Genomic DNA, 20,501 nt, shown 5'->3' with positions numbered 1-20,501 from the left:
TTACGTCAGCTGATCACATTTTACAGTGTTGTAAGTATACAGATATCTGTGTACTAGTATACTTCTACATGTATAATTTAAATACTTCTTGGGAGTAAATTGGCGTGCTTTTTAGTGTTACTACAGTAGCGGTGAGTACACAAGTTTTTTTTACTATGGCACCTATACTACATTAAGTATACTTGGAAAATATATGTGCATTTTACCTAATAAAATAAACTTGAAGTTTACTTCTTTTTTGAAGTCAGTACCAACTTTTATTAAATATCTGCTACCTTACACATTGTGTAATAGATTAACAATAAATAAAGCAAACAGAGAAGAAATTCAGTGTCAAATAACGTAGAACAACATTATAATCAGAATGAAGTGTAATTAAAAGGCCTTTATTTTCTCATTTGTTTCAGTACAGAGCTGGTAACACACATGATAAATCTGTAGAGCTATTTGGTTCCCTTGACGTCTTTACAAGGATTGCTGTGGCTCATGTACTGTCCACTAGGGGGTTGTGGGAAGAGTCTGTGAGCAACGTTTTCTCAAAGTGTCCCATCAAGAGCTAAAGCATGCGATTGATCCACACTAAGCACGACAATACGGACATGAACACGCACACATACGAGAACACCGAAACAGGTACAAACATAGCCTGAGGGCTAAACCCTCGCAGTCTCCCACCGACGAAAAAAACAAAAAAAAAAACGACCACCACATATTGAAAAAAAGAGCATTTTACAACTCCCGATAAGCAGAATGAAAAGTGCAAGAGAAGAATCAAATAAAAGAGACACAATGGCAGGCGTTTAAATCTTTCCCCCCAGAACTTTTGCTATGTGATTAACCGAAGCAGACATGATAGCATCGGCTAGCATTCAAAAACAAAGGTGAAGTCTCTGTTATGGGTGTAAGAGCAGACTTTCGTTGATTTTGTATGACATAAAACAGTCACAGAGCATTAACAAAGACAACACAGCTGGTCTTGTAAGCCAATTTATACATGGAGAGCAAGATACAGATGGAATCCATCAGCGTTTTTTTTAAACTGCTCCCACATATCTTTGCTTGCAAGTGACAACTCTATGGTTGGCGATCAGGAATGTTTCAAACAAATGTTCATTGTGCATGCTGCCATTTAGGCAGAATGGCGGTGCTCTAGTAATTCACAAAAAATGATTATTTATTAAAGGGCCTATGCATTATTTTTGAAAGTCACACACAATCACACTCAAACCTCAAGAAACGCTGATTGAAATGACTTGGACAAGCTGAATTTCTGCTTCATTCTGCTGAATATTCTTGTCCAAATGGGATGATACACTTTTCAGTTTTCCCATAACGCATTTGGGATTGTGAATTATTATTAAAATGGTCAAAACAAGAACTTTTACATCCCGTGTTTTCATGGCTTGACAGCAGTTCTAAACCTCCTTTTTAATTGCCCTTTTAATAATGCATGTGTATACATACATAGTGGAATGGCAACGAACACGTGTGTGTGTGTTCATACAGACGTCATAGCACACTTTGTGTTAAATCAAGGCGTTTACAAAACTCAATATAGACTGAAATCATCATAATAAACATCAAGACACATTTTTAACAGAAGAACTGACGATTGCAAGTCAAACTGCCAATAATTCTTATAACTTAGCACATTTTAGGAAACAGTGTGGCCCCGTAGCTTCACAGACTACATGGAATGTCGAGGAGGAACTTCGGCCTATGAAAGGAGGACACGTTTTAGGATCATCTATATAGCTGAGCTCCAAAGATTTAGCTCAAGTCTTATGGCTTTATCTTAGTCACACTCGCACACACAAACTTACTGTTTATTGGCTAGTTAAACGCTGTTATTACGTAAAAGACTCATAAAGAAAAGCTTTTTTTAGAAAACAATGGGGACTCCAAGTTTTCTGTAACACGATTGATACTATTGTGCTCTGGCAACTTTGTCGCCAAGGTAAGAATCAGTTGGTCCGAAAAAAATCACGTAAAAATGACGTAAAGTCAGATAAAATGGCAGTAAACGTGACTTCTCTCATTGGCACTGACAGTGAATAAGAAGGGGAAAAAACATAATAAAAAAGTGTTAGTTTTTCATGATTCTGTATGATCCAAAACTTTCAGACAGAGATACTGATTACTGCTGATTACAGGATCCTACAGGATGGAGGAAAATATTCACTTGGAGCCCCCGCTGGAATTTTTTTACTTCCCAACAAACATATTAGGACAAAGAAACAGAGAAATATTACTCTGAAAAATAAATATAAATAAATAAATTAATACATAAACATTTTGTTCCTTAACAATAGTAGTAGACGGCAAGCATGCGGCTACGTTTTCATTCTATATTATTTCACACAAAGCACTTAACATACAGTATTTGCTCATGATGTCCAGGCATGGATTGAATCTGAAAATGAAGATTAGTCTAGTTTACTTCATATTCTCTCCAGTACCCACTCACAGAAAATAAATACATATTTGATTTGATTAGAAAATATACACAGTATCTTATCCTCCTCCGTTTTGTTATTAAAATGACAAAGAACACCTACTTAGGTACACAATATATTTTTTGCTTCATCTCTGAAACATGCACATCTTTTTTTTTGTATTGTAACATGCAGTATCATAAAGTAGGAACTATGCATATATAGGTTAAACTACACGCCTATGGGTTTGGGGAGGGGGTTTAAGTTGCAAGTTACGACTTTTTTTTGTGAACGTTCTTTGAAATAAAGGACATATTTGTGTAAGATTAAACCTGAAAAAATTACATTGACAGAGTAAACAAAGACAGTGATCCCTAAATGATGTTTCGATACTAGCGCAAAAACAAAAGCATGATAAACAAATAATCACACATTCATTAGACCTGCAAAAATTTCAAACGGCACGGTGAATGTGGACAGAAATACCTGCTATTGCAACTGAACACAGCCTGTCAGAAGAGCTGCTTCTGTTTTATCAAGGGAAACGTCCATGAAGCGACTTTTAAACAAAGAGTCTTTCAAAGTCTCTGCTGTCTTCAGATATTTCAGTGACACAAAATGGCTTCTATGTTTATGAAATAAACTAGGATAAAATAAGTAGCCCCGCCCCTAACCACAGCAGATGGTGGAGGGAAATATTTAAAATGTTAAGACTTAAAAGATAATGCTCATCCAAAATGGAAAATTCTGTAATCATTTACTGGTATGACTTTTAGTGATTTTTTTTTTGTCCATACAATGAAAGTCAGTGGGGTCCAATCTTTTTTTGGACCCCATTGACTTTCATTAATTGAACAAAAACTTTTCCTTAAAATATCTTCTTTTATGTTCCACAGAAGAAAGAATGTCATAGCGGGTTGAAACGACATGAGGGTGAGCAAATCATGACAGAATTTTCAATTTTGGGTTAATTGTGTAAATTTATCTTTCCCACACAAAGCTACTATGAGATTTCTGAAGACTTGTAATATAGAGCATGAGCAGAATTGAGTTCTTTTATTGTGCAAATCTGTCCTGTTTCATTATGATGTTTTATGATTTTTAAAAAGGTCTCTAACATTCTGCAATAAAAAACCTTTGTGTTTTCGCAGGAAGAATTTCACGATTACAGACTTAACCATAAAATTTAATAAACTACTGCAATCATCTATTCTGATTGTGACAGTAGAGTGATGTTTTTTGGTGGAGGATAAATGCCGCTAAAGTGACGTTTCCTTACGATAGTGAGTTTTTAATGGGTTACAGCATGTACACAACAAAGTTTCCCTCAAATCCACTCGTGGGTCTTTACATGTAGTTTTTGGCCTGGTTTAAAAGTCTATACTCAATAAATTATGCTCCACAAAAAGGTCTTGATCCAAATCAGGTTTGCGAATTTGCTTAATTTCCCAACTACTTAATAATTGAACCGATATCACAAGGTATAATCATTGCCAAAAGATTTTCTCCAGGCAATATGAGGATAAAACGAACAAAGATTTACTTCTCCGTCGGTCTTAAGCAAATCATATTCTGAGATTCACATCCTCACATAATGACTCATACTGTAAGCCCTAAAGCAGCTTTCAGTTGATACAATTTCCCTTTTTAAACAAATGCAAACTCTGACAGCTCATATTGAGATTGATAGAGCAACATGTACAGAATGCAGTTCCAGTAGTGCAAATAAGTTCAGTGGTTTGGTAAGATGTGCAGTAAATACACTCGTAACAGTACCCTCCATCAACTCTTCTCATAAATCCATAAGAACTTCTGGTTTAAACATTGAGTATAAAATGAAAACAAAAAATGATGGATGTTCTCAAAAGGAATAGATCACTCCATGTTTTTCGAAACCTGTATGACGTACTTTCTTCCGTCTAAGACAAAGGGAGAAATTTTGAAGAATGTTCAAGCAGCTCTTTTCCACACAATGAAAGTGAATGGTGACCAAGCAAGAAGTTTATAGAATTTTTTGAAAAACGACTTGAATATCAGTAAGAATTGTTGGGTTCATTGGGGTTCTATATAGAACCCTAGGGTTCTTGACTCAGTTCTAAAGAATCCTATATGCTAAAAAGGTTCTATATAATGAGAAATGTCTTAAATTATTGAATAGTCCTTGGTAACACTTTATTTTACAGTGTCTTTGTTACATATGTTACATGTACTAACCGTAGTATTAAAAGTAAATTATACATAATTACATGCAGCTAACCCTCAACCAAAACCCTAATCCTACCCTAACCCTATAGTAAGTACATGTAGTTGCTTATTATTACTCAGTACTTAAATATATAATTACACTGTAACAATGACACCTTAAAATAAAGTGTAACCTAATCCTTTCATGCTTAATGAGTTTTTGTTTTCTACTGATAAAATATGTTTACGAGCTGTTTAATTCATACAATTTAATTAGCATTAAAAATTGTTGAATAAATTTAGCTAAATCCTTAAAATTATCACATGGAGGGAACCCCACAAATATTCTATATATGAAGCGGCCGACCTTCGAGGCTCTAGATCTTTTTCTTCTAAAAGTGTATGGCTTCAGTATATAAATGGATAATTCATATATTTTTAAGCTTGATGGTCCCCATTGACTTCCATGGAATGGAAGAGAGCAGCGTGCACATGCTTTGAAGCGTCTCCTTTAGTGTTCCACTGCCGTAAAAAAGGCAAGTGAGTAAATGGTGACTTAATTAGAATTTTTTTTTTTTGGTGAACTATTCCTTTAATGAGTGGGTTCAGAACATCAAAAAACACACAAAAACTCCCGAATGCAGGTACAAATAAAAGCAGGTTAAAACTGAAGCATTGACTGGAACAAAAACACACCTTCGTTTAAAGTGCTCAGGCAGAAGACATCTACAAGAAATCAACACAAAGAAACAAATATACCGATGCTAACAGGAAGACGTCCCTGGAAGCTAAGAATTGCTTATTTCGTGATGTTTCAAGGCTTGTCTCCTTTTTGTCAGGGTTTGTTAGGATGTTGGGCAGTGGAATAAGTCAGCTGACAGCTGGAACCGAAGAATGGAAGAAGAGGTTGTTTTGCAGGCAGTGTAATCGACACCTGAAAGATACCTTCTGGCTGGGTCAGGAGCATCAAGTCCAACTATCTCTCCAGTCCCCATTTCCTCTATTTTTTTTATTTTTTTTTAACTTATTCATAATGATAAACCATTCTTCAACTGTCCATTCAGATTCAACAAACGTAACAACTGATTTCATCTAGATGACCAGCGAATCTAGAAGGAATGTGTTAAATTAGGCAGTGGAAGAGGCAGTGTTTTCTATCCCTGGTCCCCGATGGAAAACTTTGGAATGCTGTTGATCTGTTGGATATATGGGTGTGAATGTGAGCTTAAATCTCTTCTGTGAATAAACCTCAAGGATATACAGGCCTATGAGCTGGGCCTGTCTTCAAAAACATCTGTGGAAACAGTCTCGCTCATTACACCCTGATCCACTATCTCATTTTAGCAGTTGATGAGGCCGAATCGTCTTCTTTAATACCGTTAGGCTGGTGGCCTATGGCTGTAATTCGGTGCTGACTTGGTAAGATGACATGTAGTGCATGTTGAAAAGTGGAAGAAAGGAAGGGAGGAGGTGAAGGAGAGAGGGAAGGAGGGAAGGAAGAGGAACAGGATTACTTCTTGGCAGTGAGGGCTGCTAACGTGGCATCCACCTCCTCCTCAGGTTTGAGTGGATGCCACTGAGCGATGGGCCTGCGTGGGTTTGCCAGCATGTCGGACCAGTGCCGAAGCTCAGTTCCCTGCGCTTTGCTTCCCACCCAGATCTTCCCGATGGCGTCGTTCTTGCCGATCTTATCGTAGTCGAGCACCGTGACCACAGCTTGTATTTTCTAAGAAAGAAACAGAGATTGTGCTCAACGTTTGAAGGAGCACAAAAAGGCAAACTCTTGTGTTGAGCCGTGTAAAGCGTACCTGCATCTGGTCCTGTGGGATCTCAAAGCTGAAGGACTCGTTGTAATACGGGTTCAGCGTGTTCTTCTTCACAGTCGTCTTCTTCTTCTTCAGTCGTTTCCCATTTTGAAGAAGATGAATCTTCACATAGGGATCTGTAAAGGTTTACCAGTGCCAGTCGTTATGCAATTATATATGTCATAGATCTATCTTTCTATCTATCTATCTATCTATCTATCTATCTATCTATCTATCTATCTATCTATCTATCTATCTATCTATCCTTTCTTTTCTGGTGACTGCGTTCAGTTACCAATATTTTGGTTGCCAGTTTCTTGGACATGCTACAGCTCAGGATGTAGTTTTATGCATGCATAATCTCTTATCCTGTCAGCTTTTAAGATTTGATTATGTAACTGTCTGAACTCATATTAACAATAATTGTAACTAGGAAATGTATTTTTGCCAAAAAGCAGTGTTTTACAAAGCATGGTCTAGAGGGGCACGTTAAAAGATCGCAATATCTATTCAAACGGACATTCAGATCCAGAGAGATCGGTTGACATGTTTGTACTAAGGAACCAACATAATGATCATTATGAAAACTCTTGACAGCTGACTTCTGTATGCAATCCGTACATTTTTGATAGCCCACTTACCAATAGCCTGGGGTCTGTAGAACAGAAACATTTTATGACACATCCTATATTAAATTGCCATTCTGATTTTTTACTTCCTTGGGTGTATGGAGAAACAAAATTTACGAAATATGGTGTCTATATCAATGGACTGGCCAAACATAAATTGGAAGTTTTTCGGACTCCTACTGCAAGAACAAATGGAGCAATTTGGAGGATCACAGCTTGCTGTGATTGGAAGTTGTGGACTCCACATTATGCACAATGCCTTCAAACGTGGCTTTGCAAAATGGCAGATAGACAAACTGTTGAAGGCTTTACATTCACTGTTTTAATTCTGCTCCAGCAAGAGGAGAAGATTTGTGTTGTGTGTGACCAAGTCTTCTATATTCCCTTTACACTTCTGTGGTCACCGTTGGCTGGAGAACTTGCCAGTGGCTGACAGAGCTGTGGAGATTTGGCCATCCATGGAGACCTATGTTGATGCAGTCAAATCTAGGAAAATTGAAGACCCTGGTTCGTCTTCCTTTGACACCATTGCCGATTCATGAGAAGACCCCTACATACTTCCAAAGCTTCATTTCTTTATTGCTGTGTCAAGGACCTTTCAACCGTTCTTGAAGAGTATTAAACTGATCAGCCGGTCATGCCTTTCTTACACAAAGACTTAACTGAACTACTGAAGGCAATTTGTACTGCCCTTTGCTTTACAAATGTATTAAAACATTATGTAGTTATTGCATTACCATTGTTTAAACTCAAAGTGGAATTTTGGTAGAAATATATACCTACAGATCATATCGGTGCAATATTCAATTATGCAATGTTTTCTTGGTAATGTGTCTTTTCACAGAGTATTCTAAGACGCTTTGTCAAAAAAGAGCTACTGGACATCTCCGCAGTTAAACTGGCCAGATCAGATGCAATCCCTTCTAAAGATGTCGATATTGGAATAGGTGCTTCCTCTGTCCTTAAGGTACTGTATAGCTAAAGACTATTCTGACCATTGTTCAGAAAGTGCAAGAAGTATCCTTTGGTCAGATACACGTCATGTTTGAACCCAAACCAAATGAACTCAAACCCAGACATGTGTCAGAAGTATATTAACTTATAATAAGTTTCTTGAGAACAAGCAGCTGCCAGGAGGGATCTCAGCTGGTATTTAATACTTATACTTTTAATGTATTTTGTGTTTACTAAGCAACATTTGTAGAAAAGTTTTTATGATAAGGTCAGCAAGAGTAGAATATTTAAAAACTATAATAACAATAGTAATTTATAATTTGCTTTATATTAAAATTTATTTTCCCTTAAATTTATATTTCTTTATACAGTTGATACAATAACCCAGCAGTTTGGCAGTCTACTTTATCTTAACCCTTTCACACATACATAGGCGCCGATTTATGTTTTCCTCCGTGGGTGCTCATGGGCGCACGCCCTTTAAAAAAAAAAAAAAAAGTTTGCATTTCAGAACCGAACGAGAAGCGCAGTGCTGCGTCTATGACAACTCGAGGTAGCCTATCGCACACCGGACGCGCACTTTGTCAGTTTATGGCCAGCAATATTGTAATGTTATGTTTAAGGACATTATGGAATTAAGATAATGTTACGATTGTACTGTACAATTAAATACAACCGGGGGGTCCGTTAACTGAATGAATTGAGAATATCACCTGAAAATCCGATAACATCAGCAATTTTCATTCAAGCAGCTGATTTCTGTAAATGAATGTAAAATAAATGTATATTGCAGCACAGGTTGAAGTCAGTACATTAACGACAATTTGAGACAAATAAATGTAAATTTAATATAAAACTATGTAAATCGCGCTCTGTGGCACGGCAGGATTTTGAACAAGGTCCTAAAGCCGTAGCTGGGCACCGCCGGTGTGTGTAAGTTACACTCATAGAGAATAATGTGTTCGAATTTTAAAAGACATGGCATTACGCGGCGCTGCGCTTCTCGTCCGGTGTGACTTTTAGGAAATGGACAGCCACTGACACGAACGCACACACCCATTTACTTGATAATAAAGCCGTAAAGTAGGCTATCTTTCAACTCAGAACCATAGCTCAGGACAGCGCCAGCGCCACTTCTCATAAATACAGACAGGATTGGAGATCAAAAGTTTAACTGACACGTAACCGCGATCAGAGGCGTTTTCATCCGAGAAACGCTGTTATTGGTGGATAGGATATGGAGCAGGCGACGGACAGCGACATAACCAATCACAGTGTGACAGACGCTCCACATAGCACCAACTGCAATGTTTAATTTTAAATTAATGTAGCCTACTGGTAGTCTGGCACACACGTGGGTGCTCTGTATTTTCCGTGGGAGCCCCGGAGCACCCACGGTATCGGCGCCTATGCACACGTAAGTTTAAAATATTCTGACTGACACCCCAGCGTGAGTTTTTCAAGTCGACTGTTATTTAGAACTTGTTACTTTAATGTTTCCATGGTGACGCGTCATTGCTTGTCACGTGACACAGCGCAACCACAACACAGCGCTGAATGAATGATGATCTGCTTTTATGTATTTTTTTCCTTTTTTATTAAAAATATACACAAATGTATTAGCTATAGCATGAAACACTGATATTCCGATTGTCAAATATGTGCAAGTGGATGTGTTTTGTTGTTTAAACACCGTTATAACGATCGTGTTATTTGAGCTGTATGCGCAATGGGCGGCGCCATGTTAGTTTGTTTCACAGTTCAGAGAATCGGATCTGTTGGATTTACAACACGTCAATTCCTCCACTTCTCACGAAATACATGAAAGTAAGTGTCCGGTGAACTGGGAGAAGAATAGGGTAAAATGTAAAGCTACTTACACTATGTGTATCTGATATGAATGAAAGTGTCGTCTTATTATAATGGAAAGAATTATTATTGCCGCTTCCTTAGACATCAGTGTGTATTTTACAAACTCAAAATCATTGTTTTGCTAGTACTTATGTGTATTTAAGTGTCTGAAACCTAAAATAAATATTATGTGGTTGAAAACACTCAATAGTTGTGATATATGACAGCACTGAGTGCATCCGACTCTGGCTCAGCGCCAGTCAACGCGCGAAAGCTCGTTTGAATTTAACAGTTGATCACGTGATGCACTGACCGTTCTAATCACACCGGTGTGATCGTACGCTCCAGGGACTAGCCAAGACTGATCACACCGGTGTGATCGTACGTGCAAAAGAGTTAAAGCCAAAGACAAGTCTTTTGTCTTTTTCTGTCCCATGAACTTGGCTTGATGAATTTTTACATTGTGTCATCTGTGGATCTTACAGCTTTGAAGTGGAAAAGTGGAAACATGCAATATGAAGGAAGACACAGTGATTGCACACAGGCTGATCTGTGCTTATGTCAGGGTATCAGGGAGAATTTTGAATGTGCCTTTATCAAAAGAGTTACTGTATGCAGCTAAATGCTGCAAGATCAAGATACAGTCTCCATGTGGATGAGGAGAGAAAGAGAAAATCCAATGAACAACAATGTCAAACGAGGAAGGCAGCAGAGGAAGACATTCAGGAACTGAAGGATGCTGACCTCTGTGCTGAAGAGGCAGAAAGGAAGCCCGAAAGTCAGATGGTGCAGCTCATTACCCAATCAAATACACTGCGGAGATGCTTGAAAGATAAGCAGAAGGATAAGGAGGATTTGGAAGAAGAAATTGCAAAGAAAGTTGTTCAACGTGGCCACATTAATTAATGTTTTGGTCCTAATTCTTCTCAGTATTTGCAATGCTGATGAATTTGGGCAATCTTTTGTCTTCAAAAGAAAGAAAACTAACCTTTGTTCATAGTTTGCTCAATTCAAATATATTGTCCAATTCAAGGATTTGAAGAATCAGAGGGAGGTTCTTAAGAAAAGAGAATCATATGCTCCTATTGTTGAGCATGTACTGTTGTAATGTACTGTTGTGCTGTTTTTACAACAAGATTTGATGGAGATTGCTTGTATTTTATTTCAGTACTTTGACATACATTTTTAGAGTGTTTAAGCTCTATTTAGGAGAAACAGCAGTGTCATAGAGGTATATAGATATACAATGGGTCTGAACAGAAGGTAAAAGTTATTTCCACATTCAAGTGGTTGAAGCAGAGGTATTCAAGCCTTAATATGTACAATTTATTAAAAAGAAAGTTAAATCAGTTTGTACTTTTACTTTGATATGTTGCTTGAAATACAACTCTTCATATGCTGCCTAGACACTATACTCAGAGAACACATTGCCATATTGTTGTCCCTTAGATTTTTTGTTCCTTAATTTTTTTCCCCTTAAACACTCCCATCAGTGACCCAATGTGTAGTGAGCCAGGGTCTTTACTGTCCTTACCAGTGCCCGAATTCATGTACACAATAGGGAGCTAGGGAGCTGATTGAGATGCATCCTAGGTCTTTTCTGTAATCACTTCCGATTTCACTCAATATTCGATGGTTAACAACGGCCTTTAATCCTGGTCCTTGCAATGTTTTGAGCAGTGCAGTTCTCATAGCCACCAGCAGAGGGCAGTGGTGAACACTGACTGGAGGGGAAGCGTGGCGCTGCTGGCGCAGGACTGCAGAGTCAGCACGTGAGCGCTATTTTTTCTGCATGGCTACCGCTGACACTAAAGCACAGGCGTGACACGAGTGCACTGCTGCGGCACTGAAGCCTGCTGTGCATGTCTGACAGAAACATGACCAATTAATTAATTCATTTAAGCTCAGACAAAGACTCAATAAAATATGCACCTATATGATCTAAGCGTAAACCGAAAAGAGAAAACATTATTTTATTGTTTTACATATACATATATATTGCATATGCAGGAACATCCAGTCTTCTGCATGCGTTTATCTCCACCCACTCTCTGGAGGAGAGAGAAAAGAGAAAAGCAGTGCATTATGTGTGTGTGTACCTGAGAGTCCCCCAACATCCATCTTTTTCAGGTTCTTCGCCTCTAGGATACAGATGGTGAGTTTTCCAGCTGTAGGTACATAGCGCAGAGAGATGCAGATATCTCCAAGCTTTTCAGGCTGTGTTGGGGAAAAATAAAATAGTTGGTCTTAAAGGGACAGTCTGAAGAATTCCGTCTGATATGAATGATGCCAAATGTTGGGTGTCCGATCATGAAATAATCAATTCAAATATATGAATTTTGTAAGATTTAAATATGCAAATTATATAGGCCTATATAATTTAAATATAATATAAATACAATTGATCATCTCATAACAAGGCCACATATTAAGGTCTGAGTAGATGGTAAGCAAACAATCAGTTATCGTAATAAAGGTGTTGGATGCCGGAGAAATGGGCAGGATTAAAGATCTGAGTGACAAGGGCCGAACAGTTATGGCAACGCGACTGTGTCAGAGTGTCTCTGAAATGGCAAGACTTGTGGTGTTTCTCCAGGCCAGCAGTGGTGAGAATTTACCAAGTGTCCGAGGAGGGACAAACTACAAACCGGCGGTGTTGGGAACCCAAGGCTCATCACGCACAAGGGCTACAAAGGCTATACCGTCTGGTCCGAGCCAACAGAAGCTCTACTGTGGCACAAGTCACACAAAATTTTAATGATGTTATAGAAGGAATGTGTCACAACCAACCCGAACTCATGGCAATTCATACATATTTTACGAGGTGAGTAATTCGTACGAATTTGTATGATTTTTGTTAAATTGTACGTATTTTCCGAGTTGCCCAATTCGTATCAATTCGTATGAAGGACCTACCCCTTAACCCACCCCTAAATCTACCCATTATTAGACAAATTGTATGAATCCGTACGAGTGAGGTTATACGAATTTGTATGAAATAGCCACCTGGTAAAATACGTACGAATTGGTCATGAGATAGTGTTGGTCACAACACAGAGTGAATCTCACTCTGCTGTGTATGAGGCTGCTTATCCGCAGACCAAACAGAGTGCCAATCATGAACCCTGTCCAGCGCTGAAAAGCCTACAATGGGCACGTGAGTGTCTGAACTGGACCTCAGAGCAGTGGAAGAAGGTCGCCTGGTCTGACCAGTCCCGTTTTCTTTTACATCATGTGGACGGCCGTGTACGTGTGCACCGTTTACTGTGGAAGTGATGGCACCAGGATGGGAGCGAGTGTGATGCTCTGGGCAACTTTCTGCTGGGAAACCCTTGGTCCAGTCATTCATGTGGACATCAATTTACACGTGCCACCTACCTAAACCAAGTAAGCCCCTTCATGACACTAGCGTTCCCTGGTGGAACTTGCCTCTTTCAGCAGGATAATGCACCCTGACACACTGCACACATTTTTCAGGAATGGCTTGAGTAACATGATGAAGAGTTCAAGGTGTTGCTCTGGCCACCAAATTCCCCAGTTCTTAATCCAATTGAGTATGTGTGGGATGTGCTGGATCAAGACATTCAATCCACAGCAGCTCCACCTCGCAACCTACAAGACTTAAAGGATCTGCTGTTAATGTCTTGGTTACCAGAGACCACAGCACACCTTCAGGGGTCTCATAGAGTCCATGTCTCGGCGGGTCAGTGCTGTTTTGGCAGCACGCGGAGGACCAACAGCATATTAAGCAGATGGTTATGTTTTGGCTCATCAGTTTGTATATTTTTATTTGCATATTTAAATCTTACAAACTAGATCTGATTAGGAACATTTCCAGTGAACAACAACATAATTTCTGTCTTATCCTCAGAAAGCTATGGACTATGCACCCCTATGGTATTTTTCTTCACTGTTAACTTTAAAATGTTTTTAAAAGAGCAGCATGAACATTCAATCTCCATCTGTGGTCTAAAAAAGAAAGAAACGGGTTTGGAACAACATGAGGGTGTAAATGAAGTCATAATGATCATTTTTAAAAAACAGATTTCATTTTCAGTGAATAGTGTCTCTTCAGTTTTTAGATAGTCCTTCAATTATTTGCTAAAGGGAACATCACATTTGTAACACGTGTTAAGGTAGAAATTATTACATGAAAGCATTTGAAACATAATGGGCGTCTATTATTAGATGGCGACAGCTGCTCGTTAACAATCAGAATGACAGATGAAGGACAGGTTTACCTCTTCTTTCTCTGCGCTGTCCAGGTCTCTCCATTGCTCGATGGGTTGTGCCAGGTCCAGGGTGTTCATGGGAATCTTCACCTCACCGATCACATCGTGCTTCGAGAAACGGTCAAAGTCGTACACAGACATGACCAGAGTCTTTCCTCCCATTTCAGTGAACGCAATCTAGAAATTAACAATAGCTCATGAGTGCCGGGACAGAGTAGTGATCGGGGTGTCAAAACCCTGCTCTGCACACATTTGATGATGACGTTAACTGGAACTGTACTGAAATAGATACTCTACCTTAAAGTTGAAAGTCTCATTGAAGACAGGGTTAAGGGTTTTCTTGTGCACCTTGGTGTCATACTTCTTCTTCTTGTCTGGGAGAATGAAAACTCTGACGTACGGGTCAGAGGTGCCGCCACTGTCCATGGAGAGAAGATCTGCAGCTTGCAGGATCCCCACTGTCAGCTACATTGTAAAAGAGTGTCGATCTTTAAAATACACACGTATTCAAGGTGTAAGGAAAATATGTTATTACATTGTATTTGACTTCAGAGAGTCCCTAAGTTGAAACTTTTTCAAAACTAGATGAAATCAAAAGGATTTTCCCCTTTCCTTATCTTAGATCATCTAAAGGTGTGCTCCCAATAGCAGGCAAATTTTGCAGACAAAAGAGGTCAATTGTCTGTTGCACCTCTCAAACCAAGCAGATTTCAATTGGACAACATGGCGAATCAGTGTGACCAACTTGAAAACGCTGGTATATCTGTAAAATTCTAGATTGAGTTTATTCCTATTCGAAATAACTGAATTTTGCCCATTGAAATTAACCAAACAAAGGTAAAAGTGACCGCATAGCTGAGTAACACTAAAACCAGAAAGTATATCCTTTTCCTGAAATAAAAGTAACTGAAATAAAATAAAATAGAAACAAAATAAATAAAAGTGAAGTAATAGTATTTTATATCCACTAGCTGCCAAGGCTTAATTTATAACGTTCGCCCATCCATCCATCTATCCATCCATCCATCCATCCATCCATCCATTCTTCAAGCCGATTTTCCCCTATAGGATTTAGTTTTGTTTATATTGATTTACTAAAATAACTAAAACTGAAATAAAAATTATTTCATGTACATTTTTTTTTTTTTTAAATACACACAAAATCACAAAAACTTCACCCTAAATTCACAAACAAATTAAAAATATTACTAAAAACTATAATGGTATCTCAATGATGTAAAAAATTGGTGTATACAGGGTGTTAACATAAATCTAGACCGAGTCATTTGGAACTTTATTCATCTGCCTTTGCCTTTGAGTTCCTACAAACGCTTGTGATGCTAAGTTAATACTTGTTCAAAACAATCCTTTTAGCAAAGTTTATACTATTTTATGTTTATTTTGACAAATAAATTAATTAATTTTTGTCATTAAAATATGTTTATTTAAAAAAATATAGAAACAAAATTAAAGATTCTGAAAGCATTATAGGAGATCCCATAATAATCTTATAAAGCTTTACAGTTGTAACATATACATATGATATTTTATTATATTATATGGTTAATATAAATTTTTTTTAATAGGATGGTTTCATTAGAAATATGGTGATTATCTCTGAGGTGGACACCCAAATTTGATATATGATATTTGTCATCTTAATCTAACTGTCATGTCAACTAATGGAAAAGTCAGCCAGCTGTTTATCATGTTCATCATTGTGCCTTACTTTTACCCCAAATACCATACTTTTAAAAATTCTTCCGTTATTGAAAAACTGTTGCTGTTATTACCTTGAACAAGACCGAAAAATCATTAGCAAGCCCTTTGTCTCAAAATATAGCCAATCATTTTTTTATCGATTCTCATTTACTACATAAAACGTCCTCGGGTTACGACTGTAACCCTTGTTCCCTGAGAAAGGGAACGAGGACTGCGTCGAATGACACTTTGGGGGAACGCCCCTCAGCATAGCGCCTCTGAAGTATGAATGAAACTATGCCAATCTCTGATTGGTGTTGCGTCATTACGTAATGTGTGACGGCATACAAGCGCAAGCTATAAAGGACGCCGGCACACATGAGATGTCAGCTTCTGTGATGAAGCAAGCGCTCCCAGGCAGGGGAAGGCGTGGCGAAGGGACGCAGTCCTCATTCCCTTTCTCAGGGAACAAGGGTTACAGTCGTAACCCGAGGACGTTCCCTTTCGAGGGAACTCGGACTGCGTCGAATGACACTTTGGGGGAACGAGTACCCACTATGCCACAATGCGCCCTGCCTGTCCTAGTGTGAAGCCGCTCACAGGCACACTTAGGACGAGAGCACGAGAGTGCCAGGCGTAGACGGGATGTCCAGACTGTAAAACCTAATAAAGGTGTGGGGGGTGGCCCATCCTGCTGCATCACAGACCTCTTGGATTGGGGCCCCCGAGAGGAGGGCTCTAGAGGACGCAATGCCTCTGGTTGAATGAGCCCTCACGGCCAAAGGTGAAGACAGATTGCGCACCTGGTAGGCCAAGGAAATAGCATGGACAATCCAGTTGCTGATGGTCTGTTTGGAGGGTTGAAGACCCTTCTTGGGCGACCCAAAACACACCAGCAACTGGTCTGACTTCCGCCATGAAGAGGACCTCTGAATGTATATTTTTAGAGCTCTGACAGGGCAGAGTAGATGATGTCTCTCCTCATCCACCGTCACGTGAGGTGGAGGATGAAAAGCCTGCAGAACCGTAGGCCGTGCCGCATTAGATGGCACCTTAGGCAAATAGCCCGGCCTAGGATGTAGGATGGCTTTAATGTCGACTGGAGCAAACTCCAGGCACCCGTTAGATATAGAGAGCGCCTGGAGATCTCCTACCCTCCTCAGAGAAGTAATGGCCAACAGAAAAAACACCTTAAGGGAAAGGTTCCTGGCCTCAGCCGACTCCAGTGGTTCGAAGGGGGCCTCGGCCAGCCCTTGGAGAACCACTGCCAGGTCCCTTGAGGGAACCCTGGTACAAGCCACAGGTCTCATCCTCCAAGCCCCACGGAGGAAACGTACGACCAACTGCTGTCTCCCCAGAGGCCCATCACCCAGAGGAGCGTGGAAAGCCGCAATGGCAGCCACGTACACCTTGAGTGTGGACGGGGTAAGACCAGCTGAAAAGCGATCTTGGAGGAACTCCAGAACTGAAGCCACTGGGCAGTTAACTGGATCCACCTCACGATCTCTACACCAATTGGTAAAGAGATTCCACTTTAAGCCGTACAGTTTCCTCGTGGAGGGAGCTCTAGAGCTGAGTATGGTCTCCACTACTCCAGCTGATAGGCCAGCCTCTAGGTACTGTGCCCCCTCAGGGGCCAGACCCACAGCTTCCATAGCTCGGGCCGAGGGTGAAATATTGAGCCCTCTGCCTGTGTCAGCAGGTCCCTCCCGGGGGGAATCTCCCGCGGAGGGCCGTCTATGAGCGATACAATGTCTGAGAACCATACTCGGGCCGGCCACAACGGGGCTACCAGCAGTAGACTGATCCCGTCCCGACGGACACCACCTCGGTGTGGAGTCTCCATTCCCCGGGCCTCAGCCCCTGTCTCGACAGGATGTCTGCTCCCTGATTTTGACTCCCTGGGATGTAGGTTGCTCTTAGAGATAACAGTTTCCCCTGGGACCACAGGAGGATCTGATGCGCCAGTCTGCATAGAGGGCGAGACCTCAGCCCCCCCTGATGGTTTAAATAGGCCACTACCGACATATTGTCTGACCTCACAAGGACATGATGACCTTTGAGGTCTGGCAGGAAGCTCCTCAGAGCTCGGAACATCGCCAACATCTCCAGGCAGTTTATGTGCCAGGAGGAATGATAGTCCTGCCATAGGCCTGTCGTAAAGCGGCCGTCCATGACCGCGCCCCAGCCCGTGAAGGAGGCGTCTGTCGAAACGGTTTTCCGGCGACATGACGCTCCCAATACTGGACCTTGGGACAGAAACCAAGCTTTTTTCCACATAGATAGGGAACGAAGGCATCTGCGCGTAACCCTGATCATGCGGAACGGGTTCCCCCTCGGGGAGAACCCCTTGGTTTTCAACCACCACTGGAGGGCCCTCATGTGCAGCAGGCCAAATGGAATAATGTTGGACGCAGCTGCCATGAGCCCCAACACTCTTTGAAAATGTACACAGTAATGGCTTGGCCTAGCTCTATCCTGGACACTGTGGCCAGAATGGACTTGATTCTTGCAGGAGACAATCGTGCCCGCATCGTGACAGAGTCCCACACCACTGCCAGAAACGTGGTTCTCTGGGCTGGTGTCAACACGCTCTTTTTCGTGTTGGGTCTCAACCCCAGGCTTTGAATGTGGGCGAGGATGACATCTCGATGCCGAACCGTCAGCTCTTGTGACTGGGCCGGAATCAGCCAGTCGTCGATATAATTGAGTACCCTGATGCCCTGGAGACTCAGGGGTGCTAGAGCTGCATCCATACATTTGGTAAATGTGCGTGGGGAGAGAGCTAGGCCGAACGGAAGAACCCGATATTGGTACGCTTCGCCCCCGGAACCTCAGGAACTTCCTGTGAGATGGAAGGATGGATATGTGGAAGTATGCGTCCTTTAGATGTATCGTGACAAACCAATCCTCGGATTGAATTTGACTCACGATGATGGGAATAGTGAGCATCTTGAACCTGAATCGCATCAGAGAACGATTCAAGTGTCTGAGATCTATAATCGGACGCAACCCCCCATCCTTTTTGGGAACTATAAAGTAGCGGCTGTAAAACCCGGACTACCTGTCCGGTGGAGGAATACGTTCTATAGCCTCCTATACCAGCAGGGAGTTTACCTACTGTTCCAATACCCAACCCTGCACTGGGTCGACTGCAGTCCAGACCATTTGCTGGAGACCGATTGGCCCCAAAGCGCACTTGGCGCCGGGAAGTCGACATCGATTTCCTGCGGGCTCTGCGGAGGAGGCGACCTCGATCTCTCCGCCACGGTTGGGGCTGCCCGCAAAGGACCTAGGCTGGCTAGGACCTCTTGGATGAAGCTTTTTTAGCCTGCAGGACGGCCCTCAGGTCGCCCTGCTGCTGCTGAGGCTTCGCCTGAGAGTGTCTACTATGCCCCCAGGCTCCTTGAGGAGGGGCTCTAGACGGAACGCTCTCCTTTTGCACCTGTCTGTAGGCGGAGGAGCTGGAGGCTGGCTGCGGCTGCCCACTGGGGGCAGGCTTCTTTGGTTTTGAGCGGCGAGGGAGGTATTGTCTGAAGGCTGCAGACTGCTTTTTCGCCTCCTGAAACCAGTCTCAGGATCCCCTGTCAGATCCATCTGCGAGCCCCATGAAGAGCGTCACCCAGATCCATCTGCGAGCCCCATGAAGAGCGTCACCGCGCCGCCTCGGCGGACGCGGGTCCCGCACCACGGGGCTCGCGAGCCTGGCCATCCTCATTAAAAATGGCCAGGCGGGAACGCAGCACACGGATCGATAAAGCTTCACAATCCTTTCAAGAAGCCCCATCGAGAGCTGCCTGCGCGTGCTGCATTCCCAAACAATGCACACACAAACGATGTGTGTCCCCACCCGTAATATAGCAAGGGCAGGGATGCACACAACGTCTGAAACTCGCACTCATCATGATAGATAATATGTATATGTGCTTGTGTAACTGACAGACAGCACCAAATAAGACATACAACAACAGAGAGCGCTTGCTGAAGAACAGAAAGCTGACATCTCATGTGTGCCGGCGTCCTTTATAGCTTCCGCTTGTATGCCGTCACACATTCCGTAATGACGCAATACCAATTAGAGATTGGCTTAGTTTCATTCATACTTCAGAGGTGCTACGCTGAGGGGCGTTCCCCCAAAGTGTCATTCGACGCAGTCCGAGTTCCCTCGAAAGGGAACTACAACATATTAAAAAAAAACTTTGTGTTGCTGTCGACGATTGCGTCAAGGATCAGTCAAATTTCTATGTGCATATTATCAAAAGCGGTGGTTAAAGTCACCTTGCATTCAATAATTTTATCCCTTAAAACCCATCTTTCACCAAAATTACATATTTTTCCTTAAAAACATTTCTTCATGCCTTAAAATAGCTTGAATGTAACTCTACACCCTTGCCTCATTTAGTATACGTGGCTGTATGAATATGCTAATTACCCCCGCCTCCACTCACTCACACCAGCTCAGAGATCCACTCGTTGACGTGATTGGTTACAAGGAAGTTTAACACATTTCTCTTTCCCTTTAGATATGAAAGCTGGTTTGTTTTAAACATACTGAAAAAAGTAAAGTGACCAAGTTACCTTGTTGTCTGAGAAGTCATAGTCTAGGGAGAACTGTAGTTTTCCAAGCTTCTCCTTCTCTTTAGGTTCCTCCTCTTTCTCTTCAGTCAATCCCACGTCTATATCTTCTTCATCATCATCCTCTTCCTGTTT

The 20,501-nt window shown here is 41.3% G+C and overlaps 1 protein-coding gene and 1 long non-coding RNA gene across 5 annotated transcripts in view; one reads left to right on the top strand and one right to left on the bottom strand.

Annotated features, from left to right (window-relative positions):
* Positions 1–365: 365 nt before the first annotated feature.
* The window catches only part of syt2a (synaptotagmin IIa), a 104,600-nt gene continuing 84,464 nt past the window's right edge, over positions 366–20,501 (bottom strand). For 2 of the 4 annotated variants that reach the window (XM_077204760.1, XM_077204759.1), the window contains exons 4-9: positions 20,370–20,501; positions 14,388–14,555; positions 14,100–14,267; positions 11,958–12,075; positions 6,428–6,561; positions 366–6,345 (exon numbers count right to left, since the gene is read on the bottom strand). In XM_077204760.1, coding sequence (XP_077060875.1) covers positions 6,130–6,345; positions 6,428–6,561; positions 11,958–12,075; positions 14,100–14,267; positions 14,388–14,555; positions 20,370–20,501 — 936 coding nt within the window. In that variant the 3' untranslated portion in view covers positions 366–6,129. The remainder of the gene's footprint in view (positions 6,346–6,427; positions 6,562–11,957; positions 12,076–14,099; positions 14,268–14,387; positions 14,556–20,369) is intronic. The other 2 variants (XM_077204763.1, XM_077204762.1) reach the window with 1 other exon arrangement.
* On the top strand, positions 6,676–8,421 carry LOC143712747 (uncharacterized). The gene is made up of 3 exons (XR_013195062.1): positions 6,676–7,729; positions 7,898–8,020; positions 8,379–8,421. It is a non-coding gene; the product is annotated as an uncharacterized LOC143712747 (long non-coding RNA).

The sequence above is a fragment of the Siphateles boraxobius genome, unplaced genomic scaffold, assembly GCF_051911475.1.
Source record: "Siphateles boraxobius isolate OS27281-9 unplaced genomic scaffold, OSU_SipBor_1 50, whole genome shotgun sequence".
NCBI classification, from domain to species: Eukaryota; Metazoa; Chordata; class Actinopteri; order Cypriniformes; family Leuciscidae; genus Siphateles; species Siphateles boraxobius.
This window is presented reverse-complemented; position numbering and strand designations above follow the sequence as displayed.